Consider the following 21,132-nt stretch of genomic DNA (forward strand, 5'->3'; position numbering starts at 1 on the left):
CCATAGGAATGCATTAGCGTCTCTAACATTTAGCGCACCCACAATTTTAGCGCACACCAAAAATGTGAGCGCGCCTTAGTAAAAGCCCCTATAAGTGTGTAGTTTTAACTTAGCCAAGCCATAATTGTGTTATGATAGAGCTAGGGCAATCTGTATTGACCCCCCTATAGCTGTTTTGGTTTCCTTCTGCAGATACTGTTTCACTTTGTTCCTTTCTATTCGGTACTCACTAAAGGTCTGCCTGCTAATCGCTGAATTGGTGAAATGCCTCTTTCCCAGCAAACTATTTTTTTTTAATCTGTTTATAGTGTATTGCTAGACTTGCCCTAGTCTATTATGCCAGCTGGAGTTCCCTAAAGTGCCCTAAATGACAGAATAACCCTCCTTTTACCATGATTTGTATGTGTGGCATCAAAAGAGCTGCAGCTAGGAATCCTTTAGCTTATATCGCTATTTAGTATCACTGGCTGACCTCCAGCTTGCATTTCTAGCTTCAACTATAGTTATGAGGACAGGAGACAGCAAAGCATTAGTCAAAGACATTTTCAGCATGCAGCTTCCATACCTGTTGCTTGTTCAAATGTGATTTTTCTTTTTTTTGTTGCATGCAGCTCTTCTTGTGTATATATTTGTATGCAAAAATTGCCCCTTAATGAAACAAACATGTCAGCATTGTAACTGATTTGAAATTCAAGAGTAACATTCTCATTTATTAGCATAGGAGCAACAAAGGTAAAAGCTTTATAATATAACAGTACAGTGTTAATAAATGGGAGTCTTGTGGCTTAACTGGTGCAGATGCCAGGGTTTTTCAGTAGTTAAAATATATTGTTTACACCTGTAAAACTCTGATAAAATTTTAATATCACTTACTACATTTAAGGCCTCTCTTGTATCTGCCTTTGTGGCATACAAAAACATTTAGGTTTTTTTTTTTTAAGAGCAATTTCTTCTAATTAAATATATGAATAATATGTGTATCTGTAAAAAGATAAGACCTTTTTACTGTGCTCCTCAGGTAATTTTTAAATACAGCATCTCTAATAAAGATAAGTAAAAAAAAAAAAAATGAGCCTTACACTCAGGGGTGGATGGGACTTGCACGAAAATGATTGTCTTGAAACACAATATTAAATGTTCTTCACTTAAAGTTTACATTCAGAATTAAAGGACTTAAATGTAATATATTGGTTGTGGGAAATTAAAATTGAGAAATAAAACATTTTTTTTCTCTTTCTGAGTGACTAAATGCTTGAAACCAGTGTCTGTCTTGTCTTTCTGAAACCTTATCTTTAGTTCTGTGCTTTAAAGAGAGAGCCTTTCAAATCATCGCATCCTAACTAGTTATTTTTATTCCATCAACTGGTATCCTACAGAACAACATTTTTTAAGTTATTAAAGGGCTGTGTAGGCACGTACGTGCGTTCTATGCGCATCAGTTTTGAACTACCGCTCGACTACCACATTGCCTGGGTGGTAATTTCATTTTTTACACGCATCCGCTACGGTGGGTGATGCTAACTGGGCAGTAATCAGCATTGTATGCTTGCTGACGATTACCATGCCGCTAAGTCAATGGGTGGCAGTAAGGTCTCAGGCCCAAAATGGACACGCGCCAATTTTCATTTTGCCGCACGTCCATTATCGCCCCGCCCCAAAAAGGCCTTTTTTGCAGGTGCGCTGAAAAATAGATTTGCGCACATCCAATACATGCGTCTACACTAGTGCAGGTCATTTTTGGAGCACCTTAGTAAAAGGGCCCCTAAAGCATTAATTTTCCATGTAAATTTTAAGAGCTGGATGTGCTGCTTAGTATTTTGAAAACATGAATGCTTTTTTTATTTTATTTTTAAGTATAACCCAGTTGATATTACAGAATTTAAAAAGGGGGGGGGGCTGACTCCACCTTGACTGACACATCTGAAGCCCATATTGTGTTTTGAGCTAGCATATGAATTTATCTGCATTTGTACATTGTAAACTTGAAGAATGTGCCTTTAATCTTAGATTAAGATAATCAGCACACATTTCTGGAACATGGAATATAATTTTAGAAGACCATATCTTTACAAAACCAAATTATGTCCTTTTTGGCATAACAAACATAGGCACAAAATCTTGCCAGCTTAGATGAACAATATGATGGCTCTTATGAAGTACTAAAATCCAGCAAAAAAAAAAAAATCTTTTGTAGTTTAACAAAAAAATTGTTTTTATTGCTAACCTTTTATATGGGAGCTGCATGCATATTTTTTTGTTAAAGAATGTCATTACAAATGAACCCTGAAATCATTTACCAAAGGAGATTGACAGCTTGGGCATGGCATATTTGAAGAACGAGTCATCTGATTTTTGTAATTTTTAACTTAGTGCTCGCAATTGATCAGAAAACTTCTGCAACAGTATGGAATGGGGCTATTGCTGTCCCTGCAGGAATTTTTTAAAATTTAAAAAGCCAAATTTCCACCATCCTAGTAACATTAAAAAGACCAGTCTTCAAGGGCCACAAACAGGCCAGGTTTTCAGGATATCTGTAATGAATATGCAGTAAGCTACTGGCCATGCAAATATATTCACAAGAGAAATCCTGAAAATCTGGTCTGTTTGCAGCCACGAGGGTTAAATCTGGAAAAGCCTGCACTTACAATCAAATTAACTATTTTCTTTTAAATGTGCATTTTCCAAAATCATATTAATACTGCAAATGATGAAAATGTATTTTTTAATCTGTAGTAGTCCTAATTTAATATAGTATGTTTTGATTTATAGATCATTCTGTATTTATCAATTGCTTTTGTTTTCTTGAATACTAATTTGTGTATAAGCCATGGAAGAAAATGTATCAAAGGAAAAAATAACCCATTGGATCCAGGATCCAGTCTAACTAAAAATAAAACTACTTTTTAGACTATAAGATGTGTACTGACTTCTATTTTAGTAAACATAGGGGCCCTTTTACTAAGGTGTGCTGAAAATGGGCTGTGCTAGTGTAGGTGTGTGTTTTGGGCACGCGCAGATCCATTTTTCAGCAGCCTGTAAAAAAAAGGCCTTTTTTAAATTATCGAAAATGGATGTGCGGCAAAATTAAAAATTGGTGCGCGTCCATTTTGGGTCTGAGACTTTACTGCCAGACGTTGACTTAGCGGTAAGGTCTTGCATGTTAACCGGGCGGTAATCGTCTAGGCGCGTAGAATGACAACACCTGGTTTCTGCCGTGTGCCAGAAAATAAAAATTATTTCCCAGCTTGTGTATTGAAATTACCGCAAGGGGCACATGGTAGCTGTGCGGTAACTCCAAATTGACATGCATTGGGCGCACATAGGTGCCTACGCGGCTTAGTAAAAGGGCCCCATGAAGGCTTCCAGTCTCCATGGTCCCTTGATTTGTAATATTTTTTTTCTTTTCTTGTACAAAACACAAGTCAGTTATAAAATGGCAGGCAGAATCTCTCAACCACCCTTAGGATTAACTTTTGGCTTTAAAAAGCAAAGCTACGTGCATGTAAGGACTGGATAAATGAATTAAAACAAAGTTTACAACAAATGCCCTTAATATGTAATACTTTGTATTGATAATGAAACAGTGATGGAATATTCACATAGCCACATAGCAGGCAGCCTGAGTCAACAGATTTATTTTCCATTGCGTATAATTAACTTTGTCCAGTTCAGTACACTGGTAGCAGCCAAGTTCATACAATGTTGGCATGTTTAGACTGACGCTGGACAGAACTTCTGCATGAAGGAAGCCCTTCCCTAATTATTCAATACCTTTCTGTGAAATAGTAGTAATAAAAAAGGCAAGTGTATTTTTATAATACACCACTGCAATTCCACAAAACAAAAGGAGCAAGTTCCCACATGCCATTTTTTTTCTTTTGATGTAGGAACAGGAAAAAAAGGATGTTAAATACGCCCAGTTTTAACCTAATTAATGTTTTTTTAACTGTACTTATAAATAATAAATCTGATTAAGTACCGGACTCATAACGTGATGTCTGTGTTGGTGGCTCTTTACTAGGTGACATGATCTCTGTACGAATACTGGGAGTCCCTATAGCCAGCCCCTCCAAATGCCACAATGATTTAAAATGTAGAAGAAATTAGTACTCTAAACGCTGAAACCAATACTCCCTTTGTGTATAGCCGTATGCTGCAGAAACTACCCTGTTTGAAAATATAAGTGAGATTAAAATAAAAATGCTGCCAACAGACAACGAGGATGCAGCATCTCATAGGCTCGCTTGCTTTGTTTTTGAGTGTACTAGATGAAGAGGGGGAAAAAAAAGCTAACCCGAGTGGCTTCAACTTCTTGACGTCATCCCGGCTCCAGTTTTCTTCACCCTCCTTGACTGTAAGCGCATGTCTGTTCCGTTTGTTTATGTTTACCCCTTGATTGGCTGCTCAGCTGCTGCTGTTGAAGGTGCACGCGGATCGGTGGATGGCAGTGCTCGTGCGTTTCTGGGTCACGCGGAACTTCATCGGGCGCCAGCTGCAGCGGAGCCGAAGGTCGGCGGGCAGCATATGTGACTGCTGCGAGGCTCAGACGGTATCGACAGCCTCAGAAGGAAGTGTCATCATGATGGCGCGAGCCCACGGCGGAGGAGCCTTCACTGACCTCCGCTTCGATAACCTAGCTTTGCGCGCGCTGCCCTTGGACCCGTCCGACGAGAATCGCCCGCGGCAGGTGCCGGGCTCGTGCTTCTCTCGTGTGCGGCCCGTCCCCCTGAAGAAGCCGCGGCTCGTCGCGCTCTCAGCGCCCGCCCTGGCCTTGCTGGGGCTGGACACCGAGGCGCTGCTGGAGCGCGAGGAGGAGACGGCAGAGTACCTAAGTGGGAACCGGTTGCCGCCGGGCTCGGAGCCTGCCGCACACTGCTACTGCGGCCACCAGTTCGGCAGCTTTGCTGGGCAGCTGGGGGATGGGGCCGCAATGTACCTGGGCGAGGTGCTGGGCCCTGGCAGAGACAAGTGGGAGATACAGCTGAAGGGGGCCGGCCCTACACCTTACTCCAGGTGAGGTTTTGGTGTTCTGCAAGGACCAGGCTTAAGAGTTTCGCAGGAGTGAAAAATCTGAAAAGCAGCAACGTGAAAAGACAGTCTGTTAAATGTCTTTGGAGAGAGATGCAGTTGCACAACCGCATCTATCCGAGCAGTCCAGGATTTTGAGTTTACTAGTGTCAGCATTATGTAACTGCTTTGCTCATCAAATTTCCAGTGGAAGGTTTACGCCCCTGCAATTGTCCAAAAAAATAAAATTATAGAGTTGATTTACAATGAAAGAAGAGACACAAAGAGGATCGTGGTGACCAATTAAGATAGCACATATATTGAAACACATAAATTATAGTACCACAAAAGGGGGCAGTTACCAGTTAGTACATGCCTAACCCATTATAGAATAATAGCCCAAAACTACTTAGATGTGACAGCTGATGCCTAAGTTCACCTTGCTATGCACACGTGATAATCTATAAGTTGCATGCATTCCTAGGTGGAATACCCATGTTCCTTTTATTATAAATGTTTATATATATATATGGTGGACCGACCCCACCCGCTGCATCCCGTATTGGACTGTGCAGGGCCAGGTACTGCCATGTTTAAGATGGCACCAGAGGCAGGAGCAAGTGGGCATTGCTTCTGTTGCATTGAAGGTATGAGATCTGGGGGTGCTCATCTCAACTATAGGGATCTTTTTTTTTTTTTTAAAGTTGAGTTGCATTGGGAGGGAGTGGGTGCCACTAGACAGGGGACTTTTTGGAAGTGGGGGTAGGGAAGGGGGCTACTAGATCATCAAGGCAAGTTGTTATTTTGATTTTTTTTTTAATGGGGCAGGAGGGACAGGGTGGTTAGGTTGAACTGCCGCTAAACACTCTCTCATTTCAACCAAACCTCCTATGTTGCCCTGGATCTGGCAAAAAGTTTCCTGCACGTCAAATTTTTTTACTGCATGACCGTGGAATTGATAATGAATGCATTACCATGCATTTTAATGTGTGTGGTAATAGTTTCTCTGCTAGTTTACAGCCAAGCTGAAACTTTCTAGTTTGCTCTGCCGATAAAACTTGCAGTCTTGGTTTCTGCATCGGCCCCGTGATGTCCAGTAGAACTTGTATATATATATTGAACTCTTATCTTTGGGGTTATCAAAATTAGAGCTCGATGTCAAAGTAGATGGAAACCAGGGTACAGGAGCTGTGATGTCAGCTTAGGGGCGGGGAACAGCTTCTTTGGTTTCTAATATTTTTGGCTGACACGTATTTGCTAAACTTTTTTTTACATCTGCTTATTTGTTTTTGTGCATTTTTGTAAACAAATAAGGGGTTTTCAGCATGTTAACTTCATTTCTTTTCTTAGTGTTAAAATGTATGCTCTGATGTACTTCCAAAAAATATTGAGGTACCGGTTTTATTCTTTCCAGTGGAAGTTGGAAGGGATTATATACAAGAGTCAAGAACGAGTGGAGACAAAATAAAACTGGATGAAGCTTGTCATAGGGGAAAAGACCAACAGTTCAAAAATGAGCTGGGTCAGACTGGAGGTTCTAGAGAAATAAGCTTCCCTCTCCCCAAAAAGAATGACCCCGTTCATTTCTGTGGTAGAGGCAGTTCATCTTCCGCAGAATAGAAACTTATAGTGAAACATAGCACTTAGGTAATTCCTTCCTCACTTCAAACTGCATCCCCTTTGTTTTTTTTTTTGTTTTTTTTTTATTGAAATTGTTATCAAATAAACAGCATACAAACAGCCAACACTTCAATTACAATTTGCTTTTCATTTGTTAATTTCCCCCCCTCTGATCATCCATATCTTACCCTCCCTCCCTACCCAGATGGTGACTGAGTGTGATCATTATATTGTTCATAAAGTGTCCAAATCTTATTAAAAGATAGTACGGACCCTCTTCGCATGGCTGTTAGCTTGGACATTTGGTAAAGAAAGTCTACTTTCCTGGTTACCATCTGTAAGGATGGTGTCTCTACTTGCTTCCACTTTCGAGCCAATCCTAGTTTTGCAGCCACAAAATATTGAATCGCCAGTCTGTGTTGCCAGCTTGGGATGGACGCTGGACGGAAATGAAGCAAACAGTTCTCCGCTTTCCATGTAAATGTGCTCTGTAATATTCTATTAACCAGGTCCATTACAGCTTTCCAATATACCTTTACTTTCTCGCAAGTCCACCAAATGTGATAAAATGATCCCCTTTGTCCACATTCTCTCCAACATTGCCCCGAGACTCCCGGGTACATTTTATGGAGGCGCTCAGGCGTATAGTACCACCAGTACAACATTTTAAATCCATATGCATCCCCTTTGTTCTATACTATTTCCATCCCCCAAAAGTACCCCTCTCCCATAATCCTAATCCACTCCCCCAAAATTACCCTCTGCAACTGCTCCATCTCCCAATACTATTCCTCTTCCATAGACCCACTACCCCTCAAGCTATCTGAGCTCCCATAACCCTGACAATTGCCCCCCCCTCCAAGTACCTCATCCCCAAAACTACACCTCACAGATACCCCCACCAAAAAAAAACTATCCCACAGCTGCCCCATTCCAAATGTACTCTTCTACTAATCAGATCCACCTCTGTAACTACACCTAGCATCCCTCCACCCCAAGTTAGACACACATCAACAGCACAGCAACACACGTGCATGCGTGGAGGGTTTGAAAAAAATTCCACAAGCCTATTCTGAATGCTTTCTCCGCTTGTTAAAACCACAGTACTTCCTTGAGTATTTATTTATTTAGATTTTGCTCACACCTTTTTCAGTAGTAGCTCAAGGTGAGTTACAGTCAGGTACTCTGGATATTTCTGTGTCCCAGGAGGGCTCACAATCTTAAGTTTGTACCTGAGGCAATGGAGGGTTAAGTGACTTGCCCAAGATCACAAGGAGCAGCAGCAGGATTTGAACTGGCCACCTCTGGATTGCAAGACTGTTGCTCTAACCACTAGGCCACTCCTCCACTCCAAATAAGTTGTTAAAGTTTCTGCCTTGGCATAAGTGAGAATTTATTCCCTCTGAAGTTTGTTTTATAGCATTTTTCATTTCCTGCTGTGTGGTTCTGGAATTTAGAATCCTTAGAATTTTTTCCCTTGCTTTCTGATGCAAGGGAAGAATGCAACTGAAATATGTTTAGACTTTTTATGTCATCCTTGTTAGACCATTAGGAAACCTCAGGAACTGTTTTTTATTTTAAAGGATTAAGGCAACAATTTAATAACACAGATAGAAACAAAGAATATGGCAGAAGCTGTTTTTTTAAATCTTTTCCATGAAATTACTCTCACCAAGTGATGTGTGTAAGTTTGATGGCACTTTAAATGAGACAGTTAACCCCTCATTCTATAATCTTGTATTCCCAATTTTACGCTTAGTGTGTGAAATTACATGTGCAGGTTATAGAATACCTACAGTTGTACATCTAAATTAATAGACAAATTAGCTGCTAATTTGTATGATTGGTGAAAATTGGTGCTAATTGGTGAGTGTAACTTGCAAAAAAAAGTGTAACAAATAGCCAAAATATTGTAAGTTACACATGCCCTTGGCGTATTTTGGGCATCTGCAGTTATACCTGGTCTGTGGTGTAACTGCTGGTGCCTAGATTTTAGGTGCCCCATACTGGTTTCCCAGATGCCATTATAGAATAGGCTCTTACCAAGCTGCATTGGGGCATCTAAAGGGAGGAACTCACTTATAATTACCTCCATAATGCTTAATCTGAAGCTATGGGAAGATATCCCCCAGTTGCAGGTGAAATTTGTCTCAGAGCTCCCAAAGCTGCTATCTGTTCATTTTCAGATTTTACCAAATACCCCAGCCCTGCCTCATCTAGCAGCTGAAATATCTGAACATCCCTCTCCAACTGAAAATCATTAGCATAATTGGAGGAGTAGCCTAAAGAGCAGTGGGCTGAGAACCAGAGGAACCCGGTTCAAATCCCACTGTAGGGCCTTGTGATCATGGGCAAGTCACTTTAACCCTATATTGCTTCAGGTACAAACTTAGATTGTGAGTGCCCCCCCCCCCCCACCCCAGACAGAAAAAAATACCTAGTATGTTTGAATGTACACTGCCTCGATAGCTTTTGGAATATAGGAAAATAGATTAATAAAGTGTGAATATTCCTTGTTCTTCAGGACCTGTTTTTTTTTTAATTCTCCGTGTCGGTATCATATATGGGTTCACCTTTCTCTTTCCTCCTTTCATACCACTTGGCGTCCATGTCAACCAAATCAACAGGATAGGTCCAACTTTGTCCCCCTCTAGTGCCAACCAGTTTTTCTCTGCCTCTGTTGCTACTCTAGGACTGCTTTCAACATGGTTGTCCAATAGTAGCACACCATGTGGCACCACCATTTCTCCCTCTCTTTTAGCCCAAAACAGTGATTCCCAAACCTGATCCTGGAAGCACCCCAGCTCTACCTCTAGACTATATATTCTAGAGTAAGTCTAATGCATCTGGGAATAAAAAGTGTAGTCTGTTCCCAATGGATGCTTGTACTTCATATACAGTATATCCACAAATATCATAGTCTGAAAGAATTCCTAAGCTTTCTTCTTCTCGTCCTGAGGTGGTATTCCAACTAGAATCCAATGTTAAATTAAAATCTCCTCTTACGGCTAATACTCAGTCATTGTAAAATCTTTGTAAGTACCCCTTAAGAAAATTTCCCTGTTGTAGATAATGTCAGCTTTCGGCCATCTATCGTCACTTTAAAAATGGGACAGTTGTATTGGTAACTATATGCCCTTTCTTTGATTATCCCGTGGTCAGCTTTGAGATATTAGTGGTAGCTGCAGCCTCCCCCCCCCCCCCCCCAAGACCCGAGTGTCTCACCTCCAATGATGCTTCCATGACCAAGTGGCCTGATGGACTGGATGTTGAAATCTAAATCAGCACTGTGGCCTTGATGCTCCATTTTTTGGAGTGTGTTTCAGTGTATCTTACTTGTTTTTTTTCCCCAAAGTGGTTCTTTGTGGCATAGTCATCATTCTTTGAAATCTTCTATTTGAAGGAGACACCTTCATGTAGGAACCTGTTTTATGACCAGCTGAAATCTGTCTAGTAGTTGGCATGAGAATATCCTTTGACATTCTTTACCTCTTTCATAAGCAAAACTTCCTTCTGCTTTATACTGATACAGTTGTTTGAAATTCCACAAAGTAACTGATATAATTCACTCAAGTTTTACTGCTTTTCATTTCAGGCAAGCAGATGGCCGTAAAGTTCTGCGGTCAAGTATAAGGGAGTTTCTCTGCAGTGAGGCCATGTTTCATCTGGGAATACCCACCACAAGAGCTGGATCGTGTGTGACATCTGATACCAAAGTAATCAGGGACATATTCTATGATGGAAATCCAAAGAATGAAAAATGCACGGTTGTTCTGCGCATAGCTCCTACATTCATAAGGTAGATTTTCTGAATCTTTTAAACTTTGACCCTAAAGTACTGTAGCAGAGATGCCAAGTCTCACTCATTAGGAGTGTGTCACTCTTATTTTGAAGGCTTTCTCAATCTCACACTCTTTGAGCCCTATTTCTCATTCATCAGAGCTTCAGTACCAGTGCACTGATCTTGATCATTGCTTTCGTGAGAGGGAAGCTTTAGAGACCTAAACCAAATGGTTCAACCAGTAGGAAGAAATCTGAGCACACTTTCCTGCCTACTGCTTCCCCTTGCCCTATTCCTTTCTCCTTTACTATATGTGCTCTGAAATCGACTGGGTGGAAGACAAATTTTAGCTTTAAAATGTTACCCATATTGCTCCCCACTTTGTGACTGTTCTTTCAGAGGCTCCAAAGAAAAGCCAATATCACTTAATGCTGCCTTGATTCATTTGCAAAGCAATACTACCCTTAAATCATTCTAGAATTATACTATGGATGTACAATTTGAAAAATCTCACTCTTTGGTCTTCAGTCTTACTCCTTGATGTTGTAAATCTCACTGTCTTTGGGATGGTCCATCCTTGGCATCTCTGCACTAGTATTTTCTAGTTACATCTGTCCTGCTGAGGAATTGATTTAGTATCATGAAGTTCTGTACTTTTTAATGGTACTGCTGTCGAGTCAGGAATTTGTGATGGAACCGCTTAGGCCTGACTTAATATTGTGGTCTGTAGTATGACTCAGTAGTTGATCTTATTCTGTGCAACAAAATGAATCTGCCTATGCCTTAATTTCTTGGCCAATGGCCTAAAATGCAGTTCCATCACTACTTTTCTGACTGCAGAGCAGCAGGGGTGGTTTGCTCCAACCCCTTTTTTCCACACAGCCCTTCATAGAAAAAGAAAGAGGAGGAGTGAGTCTGGAGCAGAGAACAGTTACTCTGCTCCCTAATTCAGCCCCTGGCTTACCTGCCTCCTCTCTTGGCTCCACAGTTCCACTTCCGTTTTGTTTGAGGACTGACTGTATATTTGTCCTTTAGATTGTAAGCTCCTTTGAGCAGGGACTGTCCTTCTATGTTAAATTGTACAGCGCTGCGTAACCCTAGTAGCGCTTTAGAAATGTCAAGTAGTAGTAGGACAAGCAAGATGAAAGATCCATGCTGCTGGGTGCAGGACCGAACCAGTCTGTATTTTTCTGTGGAGCAGTGACTTCATGTTGGCTTGGATCTCTCCTTAGTGCGTGCCTCTTCTGACTCTTCAGTGTGTTTTGCTTCCAGTTTAACGCCTTGGATTTTATTTTCCCAGCGTGTCCCTAGACTCCCAGGGACAGATGCACGGAACTCTGGCGCTGTAGGGAACAACGCTGGAAAGCACCGTCTGGAACACCAAATTGGAATTACCAACCAATGCTCTAACAGCATGCAAATTATATGCACGCTGTTAGTGTTGAACATTGGACTTTAAAGGGGGGAGAAATGTTCCTGACATCCCCCACTCAACAGGCACCACAAATGCAGGAAACTTGTGAAAAAGGATCCGCGGGGAAAGACAAGTGAAAGATGAAGTGTGATGTTTGCATAAAAATGATGTAAAATTATTTAACTTCGTTGCTATTTATATTAAACTGCTGAGACCAAATCCATTTATTTTTTTTTTTTATTTTTGTTACATTTGTACCCCGCGCTTTCCCACTCATGGCAGGCTCAATGCGGCAGGCAATGGAGGGTTAAGTGACTTGCCCAGAGTCACAAGGAGCTGCCTGTGCCGGGAATCGAACTCAGTTCCTCAGTTCCCCAGGACCAAAGTCCACCACCCTAACCACTAGGCCACTCCTCCACATTTATTGAGCTGTGCCTTTAGGAGACGAGGTACAGAGCGCCCTGTATGATTCCCAAAACACCTTTTCTAAGTAAAATCTTCTGATTGTCTAAAGCTGCTGGAGGTGGTAGGAGTGTCTGGGGCCCAATCATAATCCTTCTTGTAAACTCTGTTTATAGAGGTCAAGAAGCAGTATTGGAGGTCATGAAAAGCAATGGGCACAGAGAAGCCTGGTCTGTTTGTTTAACTTGATACCTTGATCTGATTTTGAAAACTAGCATAATGAATTGAACTTTAGTAGTTTTTTTTTTTTTAAACCTTTGCATTAAACCCAGAGAGCAGTAGTATTGCATATGTGTAATTTGAAGGATTGGTTGACCTTTTACTGTAACATGGAAATTACATGATATTTGTTTTCAACAGATTTGGCTCGTTTGAGATTTTTAAACCAGAAGATGAATACACAGGACGTAGAGGTCCCAGCATTGATCGAAATGACATTAGAATAAAAATGCTGGATTATATAATTGGAACTTTCTATCCAGAAATACAGCAGGCTCATTCTGACAACAGTGCTTGCAGGAATGCTGCTTTTTTCAAAGAGGTAGGAATATTCCTAGTTCCTGAAGATGTATTGCGTTTCTGGCCATCCTGTTAATACCACTTAAACCAGGGGTCAGCAATCTTTTTAGACCAAAAAAGTACCCTAAAAACAAGACACTATTACTGATAGCAATATTGTTATGCGATGAGGATATATCCCTTTTGTTGCACATTACAAAAGTCCTTCTGCCTTCAGCTGCACTTGTTCTGGCACAGTATTCATTAATGCAGACATCGTTGAGTGATTTTAAAACTTATGAGTTAGTAAGAGTGTTGCAGAATCCACAATGTAGCATGTGTGTGAAGGTTGCCAAACTTCTTAATTTTTTAGTGTGTGTACAAATGTTTACATTATTGTTGTATCATGGCTTCTCGACTGACTGCCGTAAAAATATCCAGTGCACTCACCATTAGTATGTCTGAGGTACAAGGATTGGATCGTCCTTTTTTCTTGCTGTTTAGGAGGAGAGGCCCAGAGTCCCCTCCATAGGATGAGGGGGGAGGGAGTATAGTGGTCTCTTCTAGAGATCCCTTCATGGATTGCAACTTGTTTCATTGGTATGCAGGCTAAGTTTGAACATGTCATCACACAGCAAGAAAAGGAAATTAGCAGGTAAGAACAAATTTCGTCTTGGATCCTAATCTGAATCCTGGTAAGAGGGAGACCCCCATTGAATAAATAAATTGGACAAAACAAATATGTTTTGATTATTGAACAGTAAGTATTCTTGCTTTAAAAAAAAAATATATATATATATATATAATAAACCCTTCAGACACAAGATGTAAGACTGGAGGCACCCAGATGATGGAGAGACAAAGCCAAGACTGGAACACTAATAGGTGTAAACCGGAGTCACTTGGCTTGCGGATACACCGAGTTATACAAGGGATGTGTTGCCCGGTTGACCGAGTGCTTGGAGAGGGTGGAGGGAAGTTCGGAAATTTGTTAAAGTTAATTAGGTTTGACTGAGAACGAGGCTTTACTAGCACCCATTGACCCCCCACACCGGACGCGGCTTATTTTAGGTTGCGTCTGGTGAAGTAGGCCTAGGTGCGATTAAATGGGGAATAGTGTAGGGAAGAGGGTAGGGCAAGAGGGGGGGGAAGGGGAGAAGTGGAAGAGAAGGGAAGGGCTGGGATAGGACTTGTACTGTGGGGGGGGGGAGGGAATAGGGGTAAGACACAAAATTAGACACTATCTAGGTTGGATTGTGGAGTTCAGTTGGACGGAGTTGGTGCCGTCCCTACAGCGGGGCTCTGGGAGAGTGAAAAAATTAGGTGAACTCTGTTGTCGTGCCGGGGCAGGTAAGAATGTGAGGCTACTGAGAAATGACTATATGCCACCTCTGTTACAAATGCAGGACTGCTGGGTGAGGGCTGGGCACCCGGGAGCCTTAAGAGTGCAAAAGTTATTTAATTTATGTAACCGGGTTGACTTAGGTGATGGCTAAACCATCAACCCCCCGATTGATATCATGGAACGTATCGGGTATCTCCTCCCCAATAAAACGCACAAAAATCTTGACAGCGTTGCAGCGCCACCAGGCTGGAATAGCATGCCTTCAAGAAACCAAATTAACGGACGCAGAGCATCAAAAACTTAAACAGCGCTGGGTGGGAGAATGTCATTTTGCTTCCTCTGGAAGCAAAAGAGGAGGAGTAGCAATTCTAATACACAAACACATGCAATGCACATCAAAGTTAATTTGTAAAGATAGGGATGGCAGATATATACTCTTACAACTAAACATAATGGGGCAGGAAGTTTTTCTGCTTAATGTCTATGGCCCTAATGTATATGATCATTCTTTTTTCCAACACCTGGTTCGGCTAGGAATCCAATACGGGCACACTCCATGGATAGTGGCAGGGGACTTTAATCAAGTCATGGATGGGTTACAAGATTGCTCGGGACCGCAGGTAAGCTCAGCGTTTGGGACAGGTAAAGGGTTGGGATATTTGAGTACCGCCTTGGATCTCATAGACCCATGGAGGTTAACGCACCCTACATCTAAAGATTACACACATTTATCAAGAGCACATAGCTCATGGTCGAGAATAGACTACATATTGATATCCTCAGCTTTGTTCCCCCAAGTGCCACGTGCAGAAATAGGAGTGATTGAGGTCTCAGATCATGCAATGATTTGGATCGAACTGGAGGTGGGAGCAACTAGGTTGCGCCATCATGTTTGGAGGTTCCCCAGATATCTGGCAGATGATACGGGCTTTCAGGATTACCTGAAACAACGATGGTCTCACTTCTTCGACACAAATGGGGGTCATGTGAGGGAGGCTAGGTTGTTCTGGGAGACTTCCAAAGCGGTGATTCGCGGGGATATAATTGCCTATATGTGTGCCCGTTCGAAACGATTGGCAAAGGGAGTGAAACACCTAGAAACCGCATATCAAGCAGCGAAACGGGCACACATAGCGCACCCCTCGAAAGAGACCAAGGAGGTTATGCTAGCCTCTTTGGCAGCCCTTAACACAATGATCCACGAGAAAACAAAGAAACAATTCTTTCATAGATCTTTCTCCTTTCACAAACATGGTAATAAATCTGGGAAACTGTTGGCCCGCCTTAACAAGACCTGGGGAGGAAATAGGTTTATACCAACACTCCAAGACGCAGAGGGTAAATAAGTGAATAACTCAGAGGAGGTAGTGCGGTTATTGGAACAATATTATGCAAACCTATACACAGCCCCAGAACCACTTTTAGGCCCACCCATAGAAGATTACTTGGCAGACTCTGGAATGCCACGCCTGAACCCCGAGGTACTAGAGCAATTAAATATGCGTATACAGGCCAAGGAGTTACAAAAAGTAGTGAAATCACTAAAACGAGGGTCGGCCCCGGGCCCAGATGGATTTGGGGCTGAATATTACCAGTTGCTATTCCCACAAATGTGTGGCCCACTTCTGGATTTTTTTGATGAATCCATTGAATGTGGGGGATTTAGGCGAGAATCTAATGAAGCCTTGATAACCCTAATACCAAAAGAAGGCAAACCACCAGAAAATCCAGGTTCATACAGACCTATATCACTCATAAATGTGGATCTAAAGATTCTAGCGAAGGTCCTCTCTGAACGTCTGTCCCCTTTAATACCAGGTTTAGTGGGAGAGGGTCAGGTGGGGTTTGTGCGGGGTAGACGCCCTTGCCACAGTGTTAGGAAGGCATGTTTAGCTATCGCACAGAGCCTTACCAAGAATGAACCATTGTTGCTGGTTAGCCTAGATGCGGAAAAGGCTTTTGATAAGGTCCGATGGGACTACCTTTTTCCCGTTCTTGATTATATTGGCCTCCGAGGGTGGATACTCAATGCTATAGTAACGCTATACACTAATCCAAAAGCTTCCTTATTGGTCAATGGTTTGAGATCAAACTCCTTTCCTATATCATGTGGCACGAAGCAGGGTTGCCCGCTTTCACCAATCTTATTTTTGTTATACCTTGAGCCCTTGTTGTGCACTATTCAAAGGGATCCAGATATAAAGGGGATTAGACTACACTCACAGGAACTCAAAACTTTAGCTTTTGCAGATGATATGCTGGTAACTTTGACAAGGCCTCAATCCTCCATATCCCACTTATTTGGCACTCTTGAAGAGTTTGGCTCCTACTCGGGCCTTTCTCTGAATAGGAGTAAATCCATGGCACTGCCAGTCCAGACCCGGATCCGTTCGGCTTGGGAGGGGGAATTTCCGTTGTCATGGGCAGAGGGTAAATTGAAGTACCTTGGCATATGGCTGACAGCCGACCTGAACTCTTTATATAACCTGAACATAGAACCTCTTAAACTGAAAACTAGACAGACGCTGCAGACGTGGACAACTCTGCCCCTCTCTCTGATGGGGCGGATAGCCCTTTACAACATGATTCTGGTCCCAAAATGGGTTTATGTCTTGCAGGTGTTACCTTTGTTTCTTAAGCACAAAGAAGACCTGATGTTGACGAGGGTGGTCACCAAATATCTATGGAAGGGGAAAAAACCAAGATTACCAGTCTCTAAATTATATCTCTCCAGAGTTAAAGGGGGGTTGGGACTCCTAAACCTAAAGCTCTTCTCTGTGGCCAGTAATATGCGGCACCTTTCAGATTGGTTTCGTAACACGAGTTACTTTTCGTGTACTAATATGGAGACCAAAGTGTTTTTCCCCCGTCATTTTAGTTCATGGCTGCATGCTGCACCAGGGGCAGTAAATACGCCCCGGTATTTCACATCAGTGGTGTCTCCACTAAGACAGACTTGGCGCTGGCTGGGCCGCAAATTTGGCTTCCTTGCGACTTGCACTCCGCTACTACCGATACGAGGCAACAGTCACTTCCCCCCGGGGAACACAGCCAAGCTTTTTTCAGACTGGGAAACACGTGGTATCAGATACATTCACCAGTTATACTCAGAAGAGGGCATTTTAAAAACTATGGAGGATTTAGATAGAGAGTTTGGCACACTTAGTAGAGACTTTTTTGCCTCCTTTCAATTACGACATTATTTACGATCCCTTCCGCCCACACATTTGAGCCCCCAAATATGGAGTCGACTGATGTCTCTTTTAGCTTTGGATGCTCAGGGGTCTGTCCCCTTAAAATACTACCACTCGGAAATACGGGAGCAACTAGGTGAGAATGATTATGAGCAATTGGCTGCACAATGGAATAAAGAACTATCAGTGAATGTTCAATCTGAATATTTGAGGGCATGCTTTCTGGACATATCCAGAATTTCAGAGAGTGTGGCGCTGCAAGAAACGGCGTATAAATTCCTGTCTCGAATGTTTTTTTCTCCACATAGAGCATGGAGAGCTCATATGGGTCAGGAAGACAGTTGTCGGAAGTGTGGTCATTCCCCAGCGAGGCTTGGCCACATGTTCTGGACTTGCCCCAGAATAGCCCGATTTTGGACACAGGTGTGTTACCATGTGTCGGAAATGTGGAAGATTACTTGGCGGAAAAAGCCACAACTACTATTCCATAAATTTCACTTGGCCCAAAGAACACCTAAAGGGTTGCGCCCGTTCCTTAAAAAAACGGTTTTACTGGGTAAGAAGGTCATCTTACACTTATGGATTACACCAGACTCACCAACTTTGTCTCAATGGCGAGCGAGAATGATCTTTTTATGCTCTTTAGAACGTAGAGCAGTGGGCGACCTGGCCTCACCCAGAGGGGAGTTATTTTGCTTGACATGGGCCCCCTTTTGGGACTCATTAACGGAGGTGGCTAGAAGTAGAATTTTGAATTCTTAAAGTTTGAATGGATGGGTTTGCCCTGGTGCGGTGACAGAGAAAAGGGAGGTGACACGGTTTTGTGATAAGATGAAAGAGATAAGGCAAAAGTCAATGATGTACTGGCCTATGTATCCTCGAGACCTATGTTATTATGAGTTACAATACGGGGTGAACTCTGGAGGATAGCCGGAATTGCTTGACCTAAAAGCACAGACATGTTTTGTAGCTCAGATATGAACTTAATGTTGTGTAGCCTCATAAGTTGCAGGGCTGAATAGTAACTATCTGACTCCATATCCATAATTGATCTTTGGGGACGGGAGGGGGGAGGATGGGGGGGAAGGGGGGATTCAAAAATAAAAAGGAAAACTGTCTAAACTGCTAGAGGCTATCGATTGTATGTTATATGGTTAACGTTCTTCAGTTGTATTTTCGAATATAGCCCTGTAAATTGTATTATTATCTCTTTAATAAACAGATTTAAACATAATAAACCCTTCAGTAGCTGGTTGTATCTTCTTGTGCAGCAATGACATCAACTAAATATTTCCTGTTACTGTTAATCAGTCTTTCACGTGACCCTTGGGGAATTTTGACCTGTTCTTCCATATAGAATTGTTTCAACTCTGCAACATTTGAGGTCAGGATCTTAACTTGACCAGTAATGTCTTCAACTGAATTTAATCGAATGTTTAAGGGTTCTTTTACTAAGGTGCGCCAAAAAATGGCCAGCGCTGGTGTAGATGTGTGAATTGGTCACGTGCAGGTTCATTTTTCAGCACACCTGCAAAAAAGGCCTTTTTTATTTTGGCCGAAAATGGACGTGCGGCAAAATGAAAATTGGTGCGCGTCCATTTTGGGCCTGAGACCTTACCGCCACCCATTGACCTAGCGGTAAGGTCTCACGCGTTAACCAGGTGGTAGTGGTCTAATCATGTACAGTGCTGATTACTGCCTGGTTAGTGCCGCACGCCGTAAATTTTCCGGTGCACTTAGTGGATGCATGTAAAAAAAAATGAAATTACCGCCCAGGCCAAGCGGTAGTTCAAAATTGATGCATGTAGGCACCTCTTTGGCTTAGTAGAAGGGCCCCTAAGTGTCTTTATATTGCTGCATGATCTACGATCCACTTTAGCTCAGCTTCATTTATAGACAGATGGTCTGACATTCTTCTCTGGAATTTTGTGATTATAAAGAATAATTCCTGGTTCCATTAGTGATGGTAAGCTGCCCAGGTTCTGATGCAACAAAGCATATCACACCATGATACTGCCACTACCAGGCTGTACAGCCAGGATATGGTCAATCATCAGGGAAAAAAATAGAATGGGAATGGTGTTCCTGTGAGGATAGCTAGAAAGAAACCATTGCTCTTTTACAAAAAAAAAAAAAATTTGCAACCTGCCTTGGGTTCACTGAAGAGCATCTTTTTGACCCCACAAGACTTGTAGACTTTGGGAAAGCATTTGGACAGATAAATCATAGATTTAAGTTTTTGGTGACGTTAACAAATGTTCTGTTTTGCAAAAAACAAACATTGCCTTACAATGTAATAATCTCATCCAAACTGTTAAACATGGGGGAGGACGTATTATAGGGTGGGGCTGCTTCAAGACTTGGAAAGCTTGTCATCATTGATGGAACTATGAACTCTGTCATATCAGAAAATTCTAGAGGAGAATGTCAGGCCATACGTCCACAAGCCTAAGCTGAGCCAACATAATCACATTCAAGTAAGTCTGCTACCAAATAGTTGAAGAAGAGCTTTCATATTTTGGGTTGGCCAAGTTGAAGTCCTGATTTAAATTCTATTGAGATGTTGTGGCAAGACTTGAGTTGAGCTGTTCATGCAAGGAAGACTTCAAATATCAGAGCTGAAACAGTTCTGTATAGAAGAATGAGCCAGAATTCCTGAAGTGTGTTACGTTTGTGATGGGCTTATGGTGTGTGACTCTTCATATACTACTTTTCATAGGGTAAAGGCAAAGCGGCTTGCAATTGTTTAAGACAGAAAGAACTCATATATTCGATTGGATAGAATGATAGCGAGCTTTAAACTAAAAGAAAATAAAGGTTTAACTCAGGAGAGTTAAGTTTAAAATACTTACAATAACCCAGCCAGTTAGCTCTCAGCTATATGCCAAAGGCTTTGGAGAATAAATATGTTTTCAGTTCCGGCCTTGAATTTGGAAAAGAAAGTTGCAATCACAAGTGAGCTGGCAGAATATTCTAGAGAAGGGGGGACTACATAGTAAAAAGCAGCTGTACATGTGGACTCAAGGTGGGCTCCCAATACTGAGGGGATGTTCAAACATCTGTCATGTAGTGAATGAATAGCTATAGGGAGAATGTATGGAATGACAAGGGAAGAAAGATAAAGGGGGATACCAGTATATATTGACTGATATTTATTTTGACATTTGTATCCCACATTTCCCCAGCATGGTTGGTTTTGATGTGGCGAACAATGAAGGAAGAGGAGACAATAATTATAGTGATGTAGTGCATTTAGGACAGGAGATTCTGGTTATTGAGGGATGGGAGGATATGGTGGAGTGTATAGAGGGGATAGTGGAGTGAAATAACTAACAAAGGGGGATTCCATATCATCATGCTGATCAATCCATAGACTGGTGGGTTGTGTCCATCTACCAGCAGGTGGAGATAGAGAGCAAAGCTTTTGCCTCCCTATATGTGGTCATGTGCTGCCGGAAACTCCTCAGTATGTTCTCTATCTCAGCAGGTGGTGGTCACACACAGCAGCAGCTCTGGCTTGAGATGCCCATAGGAATATAATAAAATATAGGACTATATATTACAGATACTGATCAACACCTAAAGGAAATGTTTGATAATGAAAATATTGCTGCTCAAGGACATGCCACCAAATGCTGAATGAGGGGTTTACATACTTTTTCCCCAAGTATATGTATATTGTTGAATCTTTTTTGTTCAATAAAACATATCCTTTTGTCAGATTTATTTGGGTTGAGGGGGTGTGGTTATCTTTCTTACCTGGGTGTAGATTAGAATTCAGTTATGTTTGTAGATAAATTGTGATAAAATT

The 21,132-nt window shown here is 41.9% G+C and overlaps 1 protein-coding gene across 1 annotated transcript in view; it reads left to right on the forward strand.

Moving 5' to 3' along the window:
* Positions 1–4,310: 4,310 nt before the first annotated feature.
* Positions 4,311–21,132, forward strand: part of SELENOO (selenoprotein O) — a 45,655-nt gene continuing 28,833 nt past the window's right edge. Inside the window, exons 1-3 of the mRNA XM_030215904.1 lie at positions 4,311–5,013; positions 10,223–10,426; positions 12,645–12,825. Coding sequence (XP_030071764.1) covers positions 4,442–5,013; positions 10,223–10,426; positions 12,645–12,825 — 957 coding nt within the window. The 5' untranslated portion in view covers positions 4,311–4,441. The remainder of the gene's footprint in view (positions 5,014–10,222; positions 10,427–12,644; positions 12,826–21,132) is intronic.

Source organism: Microcaecilia unicolor, chromosome 10 (genome assembly GCF_901765095.1).
Source record: "Microcaecilia unicolor chromosome 10, aMicUni1.1, whole genome shotgun sequence".
Taxonomy (NCBI): domain Eukaryota; kingdom Metazoa; phylum Chordata; class Amphibia; order Gymnophiona; family Siphonopidae; genus Microcaecilia; species Microcaecilia unicolor.